This window comes from Blennius ocellaris (assembly GCF_963422515.1).
Source record: "Blennius ocellaris genome assembly, chromosome: 10".
Classification (NCBI taxonomy): domain Eukaryota; kingdom Metazoa; phylum Chordata; class Actinopteri; order Blenniiformes; family Blenniidae; genus Blennius; species Blennius ocellaris.
In genome coordinates, this window is record NC_137659.1 from 18,647,386 (window position 1) to 18,662,279 (window position 14,894).

The 14,894-nt window shown below is 38.1% G+C and overlaps 1 protein-coding gene across 2 annotated transcripts in view; it reads left to right on the top strand.

The window, feature by feature from the left end:
* Positions 1–5,382, top strand: part of spsb4a (splA/ryanodine receptor domain and SOCS box containing 4a) — a 45,491-nt gene extending 40,109 nt beyond the window's left edge. For both annotated transcript variants that reach the window (XM_080504017.1, XM_080504018.1), the window contains exon 3: positions 3,207–5,382. In XM_080504017.1, coding sequence (XP_080360143.1) covers positions 3,207–3,334 — 128 coding nt within the window. In that variant the 3' untranslated portion in view covers positions 3,335–5,382. The remainder of the gene's footprint in view (positions 1–3,206) is intronic.
* Positions 5,383–14,894: the final 9,512 nt, after the last annotated feature.

The following is a 14,894-nucleotide window of genomic DNA, read 5'->3' on the forward strand; positions in this document are numbered from 1 at the left end:
AAGGCAGACTGGCTCAATTATGGAAGGCCTTGTGAGCCTCATGAACTATTTAGTTTTTTTCAGACTTCCTATCCGAATGAAAAAAATAACCTTGACAATAACAGGATGAAAGATTGTTAATGGACCTAACTTAAAATTTTATACCTACATTGATCAGTTTTACTTGATTTGAGGCACTTTGAAACGCGCATAATGTTTAATATACAAACCTCTGAATTTGCTTGGCTTTAAACTTTTTCTTATGCAAAAATAAAAGTCATGCAGCGTTTGCTTTGCATTCATTTATGATTGAATTAATTATTAATAGAAATATCAATATAGCTGTGTCCTAGCCAGACAAAGGAGTTTTAGAGAATCAGTCACAGCTCACTGGATCAGATGTTGATGCCACTCAGCCTCCATTCATCTACACTGGAGTCTATAAATGTGATGAGAACAGCCCCTCTAATGGCAGCGTAATTGAGAGTCAAACAGAGGTGAAAGTAGACACCAGCCCTGTCGTCATGTCATTGTGACTGTGCTCAAATGAAAAAAAAAAAAAGAAAACCAAAGTGTCTGTCAGCATGGATTGGCATAAATGTGAGAGTTACACTGCAAGGACACACACATAAAGAGAGAATGGAGGTGTTTTGAGTGTTAGGATAACCTTGAAAACATACGTGCACGCACGCACAAACACAAACACACACACACACACACACACACACACACACACACACACACACACACACACACACACACACACACACACACACACACACACACACACACACACACACACACACACACACACACACACACACACACACACACACACAGACAGATGCAGCTGGTGATAGAGGATGTGCAGATTTACACCGGCGGATGGAACAGTGTGCATGTGTGGTTTATTCCAACAGAAACAGTAGAGAGAGAGAGAGAGAGAGAGAGAGAGAGTGACGAGATGTGCTTAATGTCACTCTGGATTCACACAAAACACTTCACACCTTTAAATGACCATGTCTTTTACCAATATAGTGATAATATCGCAGAACCTATCTGCATTAACAAAAGCCAGCCACTCATTAGATAATTTCTTTGTTTTTCCTCCTCATTAAAAGCTATTTCTCTCACTTTGACTCTTTATTTTGCATTCATCCTTTCCCCCTTTTTTTCTGTTCGAATGACTTCCATTGTTGTTGTTCTGCCCCATTTCCCTGCATTTTCCTCCTGCTGGTGTGCCAGTGATTAGGTGCCATTGTGCTTTTGAGGGGCCACTAGGTTCACAGGCTGCTGCCGCATGTACAATGTGGTGCAATAAACCATGTGTGCACACAGCGTGAGCCTGACTGCTTCCTCAGGTGGAAGAGTATGAGAAAGGGTTATAGCTTGTCAGATTAGGGAGTTCATTTTGGTATTGGGTCCCTGCACATCCCTGCTCCCTCCCCCGTGCTCTGCTGTGCTCTGTAATTAAACCAATGAATCGGCTATTGTTAGTATTAACTGAAACTGGTGATGCTATAAAATCGTAGAAGGTAAAAGTTGTTAACACTCAATCAAGGGAGATGAACAAAGAATCAGGTAAGAGCAGCTCTAACATTTGTGAGGGCCATAAAGATGTGATCTTTACTGCTGGGGTGGGGGGGGGAGATAATTATTTTGCTACTGGTTCAACTAAGATTACAACCTAACTCCTCCGTCCCCCCACCCAATTTGAAACGCGTGCATTTGTTTTTTAAGATTTAACTTGCATTTAGTATCACAGAAATTACAGGCTAATTAGAATTATTATCTTGCTAGAATGGCTTTGAATTGATCTACCTCCTACACTCACCTGTGAAGCCTCTCAGTTATTGTTTTTTGTCATTTGACCCATGGGATGCAAACAATGGGATTGGAGGCTGCGTGCGGCTTTGGGCCACAAGTTACCCGTCTGTCCTCAATGGTGTCACACTGATCATGTTTCTGTTCATCGTTTGTTCATTTACGGAGGACAACCGTATAAAGTTTTCAGTTTTCCATCAAGATCATACCAAACATGATACAATCCAGTTCTGAATGAATTCTTTTCAATATTGGATTTTATACTGTCAAAAACAGCAGTATTGTCTGCAGTGCACATACTTTGCACCCTAGTATGCAAGACGGTATTGATTTTGTTTAAAACATTAATAGAAATTGCAATAAAGTATGTTCTGAAGTTATCAATATAATGAGCAATCTCTTACCTATCCAGCTTTATGAATCTGGATTATGGTCTCTCTTCTGTACAAATAGAAAGATTACAGACTAAAAAAAATTATCAAATATTAGGGTTTAGAAATGACTAAGTAAAAAAACACATTTCCAGAATTGCAAGAAGCTTAACAAAGATTAACTGGATAATATTTTGACCCACTACAGCTACCTAATGCACTGGCATTGAGATTAAAATATAAATACTTCAAGATTACAAGACAGAAGAAAATATATTAACTTCTCTGCTATAGAAGACAGACAGAACAAGAACTTACAAAGCCTGATTCTGATTATTCTGATTATTTTACATCTAAACATTATTTATTAAACATTCAATATATAATTCATATGGTGACAATAAAACAGAAAACATGACAGCACAATCTAGAAATGATTATTCTAAGGTAGCCTCCTCTTTTCAACACCTTGTTCATTCGTGTAGCTCGGCCTTCATTATCTGTTACCTTCGTAACCCTGAGGTGAAGATCAAGGTTGATCTTCACCGAGGTTGACTCTCGTCGAAGGGAGCAACGTAGCAATGTAACATAAATAACGCAGATCTGCACTGACCTTCCACTCTCTCTACAGGATACATGTTATAAATTCAACACTTTACCTAAATCTGCTTTGACTGCCTAGTTCGTGGCCATATGTGCTGTTGACAGGTGATTGGTGGCTTGTGTGTCTGTCTGTGTGCAGAGAGGTGTTAATATTTAAAGATGGGCATTGTCGCTCTCTTCCCAGCTACTTATCTCTTTTAATTCATTCATGCATATCGAATATAAAGATATATTATGCATGTACAGAAAGAATAGGTGCGAGTGTCAGTATAAACATACATGCGAAACCCATGCATAATCAATCACAGGTCGCAGTGGTCAGAAGTGCCTCATTTGTCAACAATGCACTGGTTGTTTTCGGAACTACTTCAAGCATCTGCTATTCTCCTGAAACGTGCTAAAAACATTCTCTTTTTCCTCTCTTTGCAGCCGAACCTCTTCCTCTGATGGACCTGTGTCGGCGTGCGGCCCGCCTGGCGCTGGGCCGGGACCGGCTGCAGGAGATCGAGACCCTCCCACTACCCCAGTCCCTCAAAAATTACCTCCAGTACCAGTGACTGTGACCAGCAGAGCAAACTGGACACAAAACACACCACCAAAAGGAAGTCTGAAGATCGTTGACAAGATGAATCACAAGATGCGGGGAGGAGATGACTGATGGAGAGAGAGTGTCCATACTGGGAGAACTGTGGCTCAGATTAATTTGCAAACAGATACATACAAGGATGGTGGATGAACTGACGTGTCCCCCCCCCCCCCCCCCTTTTTTTTTTTCATTTTAGACTTGAAATAAATTATTGATGGTGGCATCCCATCAGTGTCTCACTCATCCAGAATGAAAGCCTAAGCTATCATGGCACAGTGTGGTTAAGTGGTGAATAAGACGGAGGTAACCACCGCCACCTAGTGTCCAGAATGAAAACTGGCACATAGAAAGCACACTAATCCCATCCATGGAGGCCTTTCTGACATACCGTCAGTGACCATATCATTGCTGTTGGATACCATAGTATGTATTCATGATCTCCACTGGCACAGGCGACAGGATGCAGAGTCTTGATGTCCAAGAGGATTTTAGCACTAATGTGGTTTTTATCTGATTGACTCGGGGCCCAGCCGAAAGCTCACGCTGCATACAGAGTAGATTAAACATGGCTTAAAAGTGAATGTAAAGTTCAACACAGGAAATCAGTATGCCAAACTTATCTCAAGGCTTTATGCAAATATTTGCCGAAAGCTGAGCCCTTTTCAGACATGTAACATCGCCAATCTGCCTGTTCAAGTATTGGCTTTTTGCCATTTGTACCGGGGAGCTTCGGTTTGGATCCAGATGCTCGCAGCCCTTCCATGGTACCTGGTGCAGCTCTGAATGACGCAGTAGCATTACAAAAAATCACAACAGCCGTGATTGAAGTTTGTTACAATTTAAGTCTTAATAATCAATGTCAGATTGACAATTTTAAAGTGTCTTAGAGCATAAATACCTTTCAATTACTCTTGTATCTAATCTCTAAATTATGCACAGGCACGAACAACAGGATTGTATATCAGAACCCTGGTTTTATCGCAATATGAAAAGCAATTTATAAGCATGTTGCGCCAATGAACGAATCTGCAAAAATTGAGAACATTCCGATATCTAGGGCTTATTTTTTGAATAAACTTAAAATATCTCACTCAGTAATTTACTTGGTCTTAAAAGTATTTTAGTTCCTTTGTTCTTAAAGCATCTGAAGAGCAATACTCTGAATAACGTCGGCAACTTTATCGAAACAGGAAGAGGATGTTAAAACCAGAGAGACTTGCTCATCTGCTCCATCAGAAGAGTGTGGGTGCAGCAGCTTCATCAGATGTCACTGACAATAACGACCCACAGACTGTCATCACAGTTTACACCAGTCAGGACCAAGCAACACCAAATGTTGCACGTACACAAATTTGCAGCGAGTGTAAACCCTCAGAAGAGGACATACGAAGTAAACGAAAGAGTTTGATCTTTGCGAAATAGTAGTGCGAGGGAAATGAAATGTGGAGACAAACGTGTTGTGGTTAATTGGATTCTGATGTGTGGGCATAAAAATACGTTTTTTTTAACAAAACGAGTTTCATGTCTGAGGGGGGCTTCATTAAAGAACTGTACAGAAAGAATTTCCTCGTAGTGTTTCATTAGATTATTTCTCACAGTATCACAAACAGTATTTCATACTGAGCCATGGAGTGCATAACAACGTGGGAGAGCTGTAGGTCGCGGCCCGACGCTTTACTAGTGCTAACATGCTGTTGGCAGTTAGAGACCCCTGCTGTTGTTTGTAGCACCCTGCTGTAGCTCGCTGGCAGCCGACAGCATCTGTCTGCTCTCCGCACAACTGTCTTAATGACCACACGCGACAAACCTGACGGGACCAGAGCAGATCGAAACACTGGATCCGGTGCATGGTGACGTTTACGGCAGAAGTGTTGTTGGCTGGGAGAAAGATATAGATGACCAATACACACACACACACACACACACACACACACACACACACACACACACACACACACACACACACACACACACACACACACACACACACACACACACACACACACACACACACACACACGACCAACCACGTTTTGTTTCCTAAAAAAAAAAAGGCTTGAGTCACTTTTTTTTTTTTTTTACTTCTGGGTTTGTATCATTCATTACTATTATTGTTGTTATGATTGTGAGTGTGGGTTCTGTTTCCGATGATGGTCAGACGATGACAGTGACGGTGTTTATTTATCACATCTAGTTTTGTTTGTTTTGTTAAACTGATCATTGACGGTTATATTCAGGTAAAGTTAAGACAAAGATGCTGGTGATGAAGGGAGAGAAAACAAAACTTGTTTCTTCAATGCTGCTTTTATTATTATTATTATTATTATTATTATTATTATTATTATTATTTGGTGGTGGTCTTGCCTGCTGTTTAGGTTGGTGAGAAAAGGACCATTTGAAACAAGTAGGAGAATGTATGGACAGGCGTTGCAGTTGAGATGTCAACATTTATGAAATGTGAATAAAAGCCAAGTGAATTTGAGAGTGAATCCTTGTATTTCTTACCCGTTTGATAAAATTCAGTTGAAAAAAATTAAGCCTACACACGGCACAACATCTGACTTTCAAGGAAGACTCCAGCAAGATGCAAAAGAGTTTGATGCTTCTTTTGGGGCTCAAGACAGTTTCAGCATCTTTAATTGCATCTCAGGGAGCCTTTAATCTACCACGAGAGGCTTTGGCAAGCAGAACTGGGCTGTATACTATTTGGCCGTAAGTTCTTACAATTGTCAAGGGTGCAGTTTCCACTTCAGAAAGTAAACAGCCGATGCTACACTCATCAACTTGGCAGCGGTAAATACAGCTCAGGCTCACCCAGAGATGTGCTGAGGTCTTGAATACCCCAAAGTTCAAAGCAGATTGAGAAGACAGACATCAGCAGGTCCACTTCAGCATATCTGTTACTGGGACTGAGGATGGGTGGATATATAGCAGGCAGGCAGACAGCGTAAAGATGTTTCTGCATTAAGCCACACGCACACAGTTTATATCTAAGCATAGTAAGTTCATATGTATTTGTACAATAATAATAATAATAATACTTATTATTATTATTATTATTGTTATTATTATTATTAATAAGAAATAGAAACGGGAGATTTAAGCATGACAAATTTGCTGAAAAGAAAGCAAAAACTATTTTCTTGAATATTAAATGAATATGTATGTATGTAAAATAAATGGAAATAGTGAACAATCATACTTTCATGATTGAATTTATGGCATATCGTATACAGTTTCTGGTTTCATTTACATCTTACATATTGTCCGAATCTTTTTGGGACTCATGATGTTTTACCACATTTCCTCATGCTAACGAATATATTGTAAGCCTGTTCTCAGTGCTTTTGAATAAATGTGATGTTCAAAAAAGGTTAACTTCAGTATCAACACTCAAGGTTTATATTTGTAGAATGATGGGCTGACGAACATTTATTTAGACTTCCTCCTGATGAAGGGAAATCCTCTTGAATCTTTAATCTTTCACTAACTGAAGGTGCGTGAGGGTCTGTGTTTCTCTACTACACAGCACTACTGGCAGCCTGTTTGAGTTTTTCCCAAAAGATTCACATTTTCTTCTTCATCTTAATGATGTTTCAAGGCAGGGACAAGCAGCTCCTTCAGTAAATTAGACTACTCTTCAAAACAGACAAATACTGTAGTCAAACAGTGTTGCAGTGGAAAGCCGAGCAAAATATATACTTTAATGCTTCACGTGCTGCATTTTCACCAGGTAATAGTTTTTATATATAAATATAAAGAGGGAATTAGTTCTGCTTTGTTAGATTCTATTAAACAAATCACTAATGTGGTTTAATTTGCATTGGTTTTTTTTTATTTAAACGATTCTGTTCAATTCAAAGACATTTTTTATTTTTTTTGTAACAGAACAAGAGTTTTCTCAAACTTGCTGGTTTTCTTTCATATGTTGTCTCACAAAGTACACCAGTGCCAGGATATCAGGAAAATAAACTAAGAACAGTTTGCGCACGAGCATCATTGAAAACCTCAGGGACAAAGCTTACAATCCACTCAACAAATGAACAGCATGTAAAGGCCATTTTCTGTTTCTATTTCTCTTTTGTAGGTAATCTGTCACAGTCCCCACAAAAAGCAATATGGAATGAATATCAAAAGAAGGTAGAATCTTGTTTTGACAGTCTGCAGACACTTCTTATGGCAGTTGTGTGTGTTGGATTCCAAACAGATTTTAATGACCTTCATGACCTAAAAGGAGTATAAATATGGACAGTAAACTAGATGTCACTAAAATAGAAATATGGTCACAAAGCTGCTATAATTTTCAATATGTTGTGTCTGTTTTTGGACGTTGTTGTTTAAAGTTCAGTTCACACTACACATTTCTTCCCTAGGGAGCGATAGTTTGCTTCAGGGTGTAGCAGTCATGAAAAGCAAGTAGAGCCTTATAATAAAAGTGTTTTCGAGGAATATAAGAATAAACAGCAGTAACATCCTTCAATATTTGGCTTTTCTGACATCAGTTTCATCGAGAAACGTGACTCAGTGAACTCATGTGCTGAGAAGAACAAACACTATCTGTTGCCAAAGCAGCTGAGTGAGCCAACGCACTCGTCAGATAAAACTGTTATGACTGTGACCATCTGGGACTGCATGGGCTGTTTTGGTTGGAGCGTTTCACCACTTGCAGTGTACGCATACAAAACCCTGAGTAAATAACATGGAGGGGAAAAGAGAGCTCAGAGCTCAGAAATGAGGACAATGCGACACGAACGAAGAAAATAAAAAGCAGCAATAATATTCATCTGTTGTAACATTCTGATTTGAAACCGATGAAGTCCAGTCCTATGGTATGAATATGAATTGCATGGCTAAATGACATTGACTCTTTCTATCAGGGGAACATTTGAAAGCATTCATGGAAATCTTTTTTCTTTTTTTTAAACCCTCTTCAGTTCAGGTGTTGTTGTTTTTTTTTTTATTGTGGGTGAAACACAACATACAGTGTATTTATGCAACTATTTCTGAATTTAAAGCTGAAGGATTTTTTGTTGTTGTGTGTTAAATCTTTTTAGCAGCCTGATCATCAATTAAGCCACAAATTATTATTATTATTATTATTATTATTATTATTATTATTATTATTATTATTATTATTATTATTATTATTATTATTATTATTATTATTATTATTATTACATTTCTGGTCTCAGAGTAGCATCCTAATCAAGTCAAACCTCGTCAACTGCAGAAGCCATTTGATCGACAAAACGCCTTTCAAGACATGTGACCAGTTCCAACTGACCTGATTCCATTTATTTGTGATGCGTCCTATCCGAACCAACACGCAAGCACATGTCTCATTAAATAAACAGAACCAGCAAATTCCACATTTTACATGATCGATTCCCAAAATAATGTGTCAACAGCTTCTGTTTTTTGACTCTGATATTTTTAATAGGATCACTTCTGCTGAATCTGCTGATCTCCATTGAAGTGATTGAGTGCAACAAGCCATGTAACTTTATGGAACTGAGTTGTTTCAATTAATATTTTGCTGAATGTGTTTTTCCAAATGTTTGCACATGTTTCCACTAAGAGTCTATAGCTGCATGATGATTGATGACCATTTGTAGAGTTTAATGGGAAGAAAGTGTTCAACCTGTAATATTAATAATTAATGGGATGCCTACAGAAAATAATAATAAGCCACACATATCACCTAAACTACTCGAGGTCCACTTCATTAGTATGCAAACTTGTAAAATGAAGCTTTGGTGAAAATACAGCTTCTGTGAGGTTCTCAAGTAAAATTGATCAAACGGATAGTTTTAACAAAATAATCTGACACTTGACAGTTGTAAATGTGAAAGGTTGTGTTTTACTGGTCGTTAATCATTTACTTGTAGTTCAGTCTGTATTTGTTGGTCTAAAAATAACTGCTGATGAAAGCAGATTCAAAAACAACTTCATTCTTTTTTAGAATCTCTTTTTAGGTGATTAAAGAGATGAAAGAAAAAAGACTGAACAATCCAAACGAGACGAAAGAAAAAAGAAGAGAAAGGAATAAATCTACAACTTGAGTTTAATACACATTGTCATCTAAAAAGCTGAAGAAAAGTCAATAGGAATTAATTGCTCTCCTGCCCCTCGGAGTTCCATTACAGGATTATTGAACATGTGGAGCTCATCAGTTAAAAAGGCACATTAAGCTACTAATTAGCCGATTGTATTTCTCTATCCTCAGGGAGCTTGAGAGTCCAGAAATGTACACTCAGCACAATTGTGAGCGAGAAGCAAAAGCAGAGCAGCAGCTCTTCATCCAAGCTTTGAATAGATTAACTTAATGAAGGCCAGTCATTTAAAAGCTCTTTGACATCGACCCAGGAGCTACATGGTGAAGTGTGCAACACCTCTGGACTTCTTTTCTTCTCCACACCTAAACTGCTGCATCATTATGATGCTTCAGACTTGAACATGTGAAAGTGATTATCCTTAATCAGTAGTGTGAAGTGCAAATAGTACTTGAGCTGCAAATACTGAGCTTAAGCAAGACTGTGGTGTAACAGTGGTTCGTCTCACAGGGAAGAGTAGTGACGCTCATTTGTGTGCCACTGTCTCAAGTCTTTCTTCCCACAGTCAGCTGGGATTGGCTTCCAGCACCCAGCAACCCTTTAATAAGCAATGATTAATTCGATTTTTTTTCTTTACTTTTACCCTATATTGGAATGGGTGGTCACACTGTAGAAAGATTACACATTTAAAGTCTTGATAAATCTGTATTTATTGCTTATACTTGTCCTATCGCCTACCCTGCATCATAGCATATAGCTTCAACTTCTCTTTATTACGTATTATATTGCACTTTTGCCTTTAAGCAAAATGCCTCTAAATTAAACTGTTAAATGACATTAATAAACTGACAAGTCATGCTATTACTCAGACATAATAATAATGTAAATTCAGTGTGTGTGCCACATACACATACATGTCCAGTTAAAGTTGAATTCATGCTAAATGTCTATTCTGTACACATCACTGTGCTTGATTGGCTGGTTTATGGTATAATGACTTTAGGTTACAGATATGGAAAATTAGCAACTGGATAAATTAATTGATATAATTAATGAAAGCATTATTGTTCCTACTTAACAGGTTCCAGGTGTGAACCTTCTCACTGTGTGTTTCCTCTGGGTACACCAGCATTATCCTATCACCCAATTTATTTCAACCGGTAACTCGAATTTAAAAAGTGTACGGTTGATTGACTTGCAACATCTCCTGGGCTCACCGCTCTGGTACTCTGGAGCTTGGAAAACGTAAATAAGAGTAACTAAGAACAATGAATAGATGGATTGTCTCCATACAATGAATAACATGATATTAAAATGTTTGACAAGAATGCCACAACCGAGGTTCCATCCATCTTCTACGGTACTTTATCCAATCCAGTAATACTTGAAGTCTACGGTAATGTATTGTTTCATTAGTGAACATACAGTGTGGTTCAACCCTGAACAGATACATTCACATTACAACATCATCAAGACAAGTGTTGCAAGAGCATAAGCAAGGTAAATAATGTTCTTGAATTCCGAGCTGGAATCAGGCCTCAGAGAAACCTGAACTGCTTCAAATCAGTGATAATTTGATGGGACCACACTCAGATAACATTTACAATACAACAACGACACTACATGAGAGCCCCTTGCTTGTTGTCACAGTGTAATGACAGAATGAGGCCTCCCAGAGACACCTGATATTTGGTCCAAATCGTGAATATCAAAAACAAAACTTCAAAGCCTCTTAGATCTCCTGCATGGGGTTCCCTGTCAGCTCCTTCCTGTCTGCTGCTGATGAAAAGATTACAAAATAATACAAATAAATAAATAATGCACACCTGTCCATTAAGACAAGAAACAGATATGATAAGGATGGAATTAAAACACAGTAGGGAAAAAGCAGTTGTGTCACTATGCCAGCCTATGTTTTTCTTGATCTTTATAATAATTTAGCATCCTCACCGTCCGTGTCTGTGTTCCTTCAAGTGAAAGAAGCTTTTGTTCTGAAATTTGAGAAAAATTTGCATGTTGCACAATCCAAGTCAAATCAGAACCTGGAGAACCCTCTCAATTTGCAGTCAACATGTTTTATTTATTTTTAAATCTGCTCTCATGCAACATAGCTTCCACCAGCAGAGGGCAGTAATGCTCTTTTCGTGTCACTTTAATTGAACGTCCTCCAGTTTGAAAGCCAAAAGATATCTCTCTCTCTCTCTCTCTCTCACTCACTCACTCACTCACTCACTCACACACACACACACACACACTATGCATATATATATATATATGTGTGTGTGTGTGTGTGTGTGTGTGTGTGTGTGTGTGTGTGTGTGTGTGTGTGTGTGTGTGTGTGTGTGTGTGTGTGTGTCTGTGTGTTGGTTTACTTTTATCCTCTTTCAGTCCAAAAACGTGTTTGAGGTTAACTGGGACGTTAATCGCTGCTGCCAAGAAGCATCACATCAGTCCTTAAATCACCATGCTGGCTTCCTGTGAGTCAGACGATTGATTTTAAAATCCTGGCCCTGGTTTATAAAACACTAAAAGGTCTCCGGCCGATGTTGATTTACTTCACTGTGATTAAAGCTGCCGGACCCGGAGTGGGTTTACTGTTTCCAGGATCCAAATCAAGCCGACATGTTTTAGCTGCTCAGCTCTCACAGAATATGTGATTTCTGAAGGGCCTTTAAATCCAATTTCAATTGTTGCTATTGGTTTACTTCTTATGGCGTCAGGCGCCTTTCGATTACTTTGAATGGTGCGAAAACATCCAGACTTGCTCTCCTCCTACTTCAGCACTGTTCAATACAGACACAAACGCAGAATCTCTTGAAGACTCTGTCAAATTAAGATTATTATTATTAACGTCTGATGACAAAGACGACCATGGGTCAAGAGGAAATAAGTAGTTCTTTTAAGTGCTATATCAATAAAGGTGACTTGAGTTATTGAGTTGAGTTATTGCTTAATTTATGTGAAATTATCTTTTGTGAAAATCTGACGGTTGTGTTTTTGGCATTGAGAATGACTTTGATCACATGTTTTGTATTGGAACAGTTAAATTTACCATTAAAATTAACACAAGTTCCACTTCTAAGCAGACGATATTCTATTTTTTGGCTGATGATGTAAATAGAGCCCCCGACAGATTTCATGGTATCTTCGGCTGAGCTCTCTTACCCTTGGGCAGGACTGGGATCTGCTGATGATCCGCTCATAGATCTGTGTCTGCAGGTATGAAGAGAGCTTATTAGAAATAGGTTCCTGTGCACATTCAAATAGAAAAGGTTCATAAACCTGAAGTAAATTAAACATTAATGCAACTCTGGTTCAAATCAACTTGCAAGTATAATTATATTGAATAATTCCCCACATGTTTTGCAACTTTGTCCCTCAAATAAACGTTATGATGTAAACCAGCTTGAAATGTCCATTCTGTCCATTCAAGTTAGAGTGAGTTACTGATGAGTGAATAAAACAGTTTTTTGCAGAAACAGAGCCTATCAGAAAAATATTTTTCGCTTCCAAATGTTAAGTGTGTGTGTGTGTGTGTGTGTGTGTGTGTGTGTGTGTGTGTGTGTGTGTGTGTGTGTGTGTGTGCTGCCCAGGATGGAAAACCAGCCAGGTCCGCCACTGTCTACACAGCATGCTGTTCTATTGTGTCAGTACTGCCCGATCCACTTATACAAGTGTAACAACATGTCCAAGCTTCATGTGGCATGAGAGTCTTTATTTAAACAAATGCATCGTAACAACAGTGTGAAAGCAAAGCAACACTTTCTGCTACAGCAAAGGTATTGATAAATTCTACACAGCAAAATTGAAAAGAAAAGGACAGAAAAGAAACACAGCTATTATGTGTGTTAAATGTAAAAATGTCAAAACAAATAAATCATGGTCACGGCCCCGGGCATTGTCAGAGTTCCATTGTATGAGAATGCAAGGAGCAAAAATTAGCTGTTGAATATCATCACACACATACCGAACTCCCACATTCTGCATATATATTTGTTCTAAATAAAAGGATATATACCATGTAATTTAAAAAAAAAAAAAAAAAAAAAAAAAGAAGATAAAGATTGACAAGAGCCATGTTAATAAGCTGTTGGGTTTGTTTCTCATTTGTGTTCAAGTACCTCATGGGTGAATCAAGAATCTTCTCTCTCACTTCTGCCCTGAAGTAATGGATGGGGTTTTTTTTCCCCCCAATGCTAAAAGCAAATCTCATTTATCACTGAGCTCCACTCTTTGTTGTGTAATCCTGTCTCTCTAACAGCTTGCATGCTTCTCCAAGCAGCTTTTGTTTTCTGGGCACAGCCATCATATTGTTCAGATTATTTGTTGTGTCTTGACAATTCCCCGTCATCACAAGCAAATGCTTTGGACACACACAATGGTTTAAATTTGTTTGTTTGATGGGCCTGCTCACCACATTGTTGCAAAACGTTACATCACTGAATGCATTAAGTCATTGCATCAGCGTGCAGCTGTATACAATGTTTATTTCTTTTTTTCTTTTTCTTCTTGTTTTTAATCGGATAAAGAAAAATTGATATTGTGTGTTTTTTTTTCTTGTGCCTGTCTGGGTTTTTTCTCCTCAGATACTTTGTTTTCCATTACAGTCACAAAGCATGCTTTTTGAGGTTAATTTGTGACTGTAAAATTTCCCAAAGTTCTCCACCACCTACAGTAAAATTGGATAAAGCAAGTGTAGATGGTGGATTTCTGCTGTAGGTTTTATTTTATTTTTTTTCTGCTGATGTATCTATCTAATCAGTCATCTGTTAGAGCTGAGATACATGTGTGTTTTAACAATGTATTAGTTTTACCCTTTGCTTGTTTCTTTTTACTATGATTTCTAATGAAAAATCAGAAGGCCTGTGGCACTGCAGACAACAGGGAAGAGACAGGCCCCCACACTCAGACAACCACTGTGTTAGATCCACTTTATCCGTTGGTTGCAGGTCCTGTAATCGATTCCAGCTCACGTGGGTCGAAGGCCAGAGTTTACACTAGAGATTTCATTAGATACTTGTATTTTAAGGTAATGCATGTTTAATAAGAGAGGTTGTTTTTTTTATATACATGTAAGTGCATGTCAAAAAGTTTAAGTACACAAAAAAATGGTAATTGTACCCATAATTTATTTAATTTCAAACATCCATGTGCTGTATAACTACTTCCAAAGTCCTGACCAAATACTGAATGCATATTGTGAACTATACATGGACATACCTTTCACTAGATCAGCATTATTACGTTTACAAAAAAAAGAAAAAAATCTGTATAATCTAATATTCTAAATTTCTGAAATACTGGACTATGGGTATTCATTAATTGTATAAACAATTATCATCAAGATTCAAAACAAAGGCCTCAAATACATGTGTGAAATGAATGTGTGTGATGTATCAAGTTTCCCGCTTTGAATTGAATCACTGAAATAAATATACTTTTTAATGATATTCAAATTCATTGAGGCTCACCTGCATA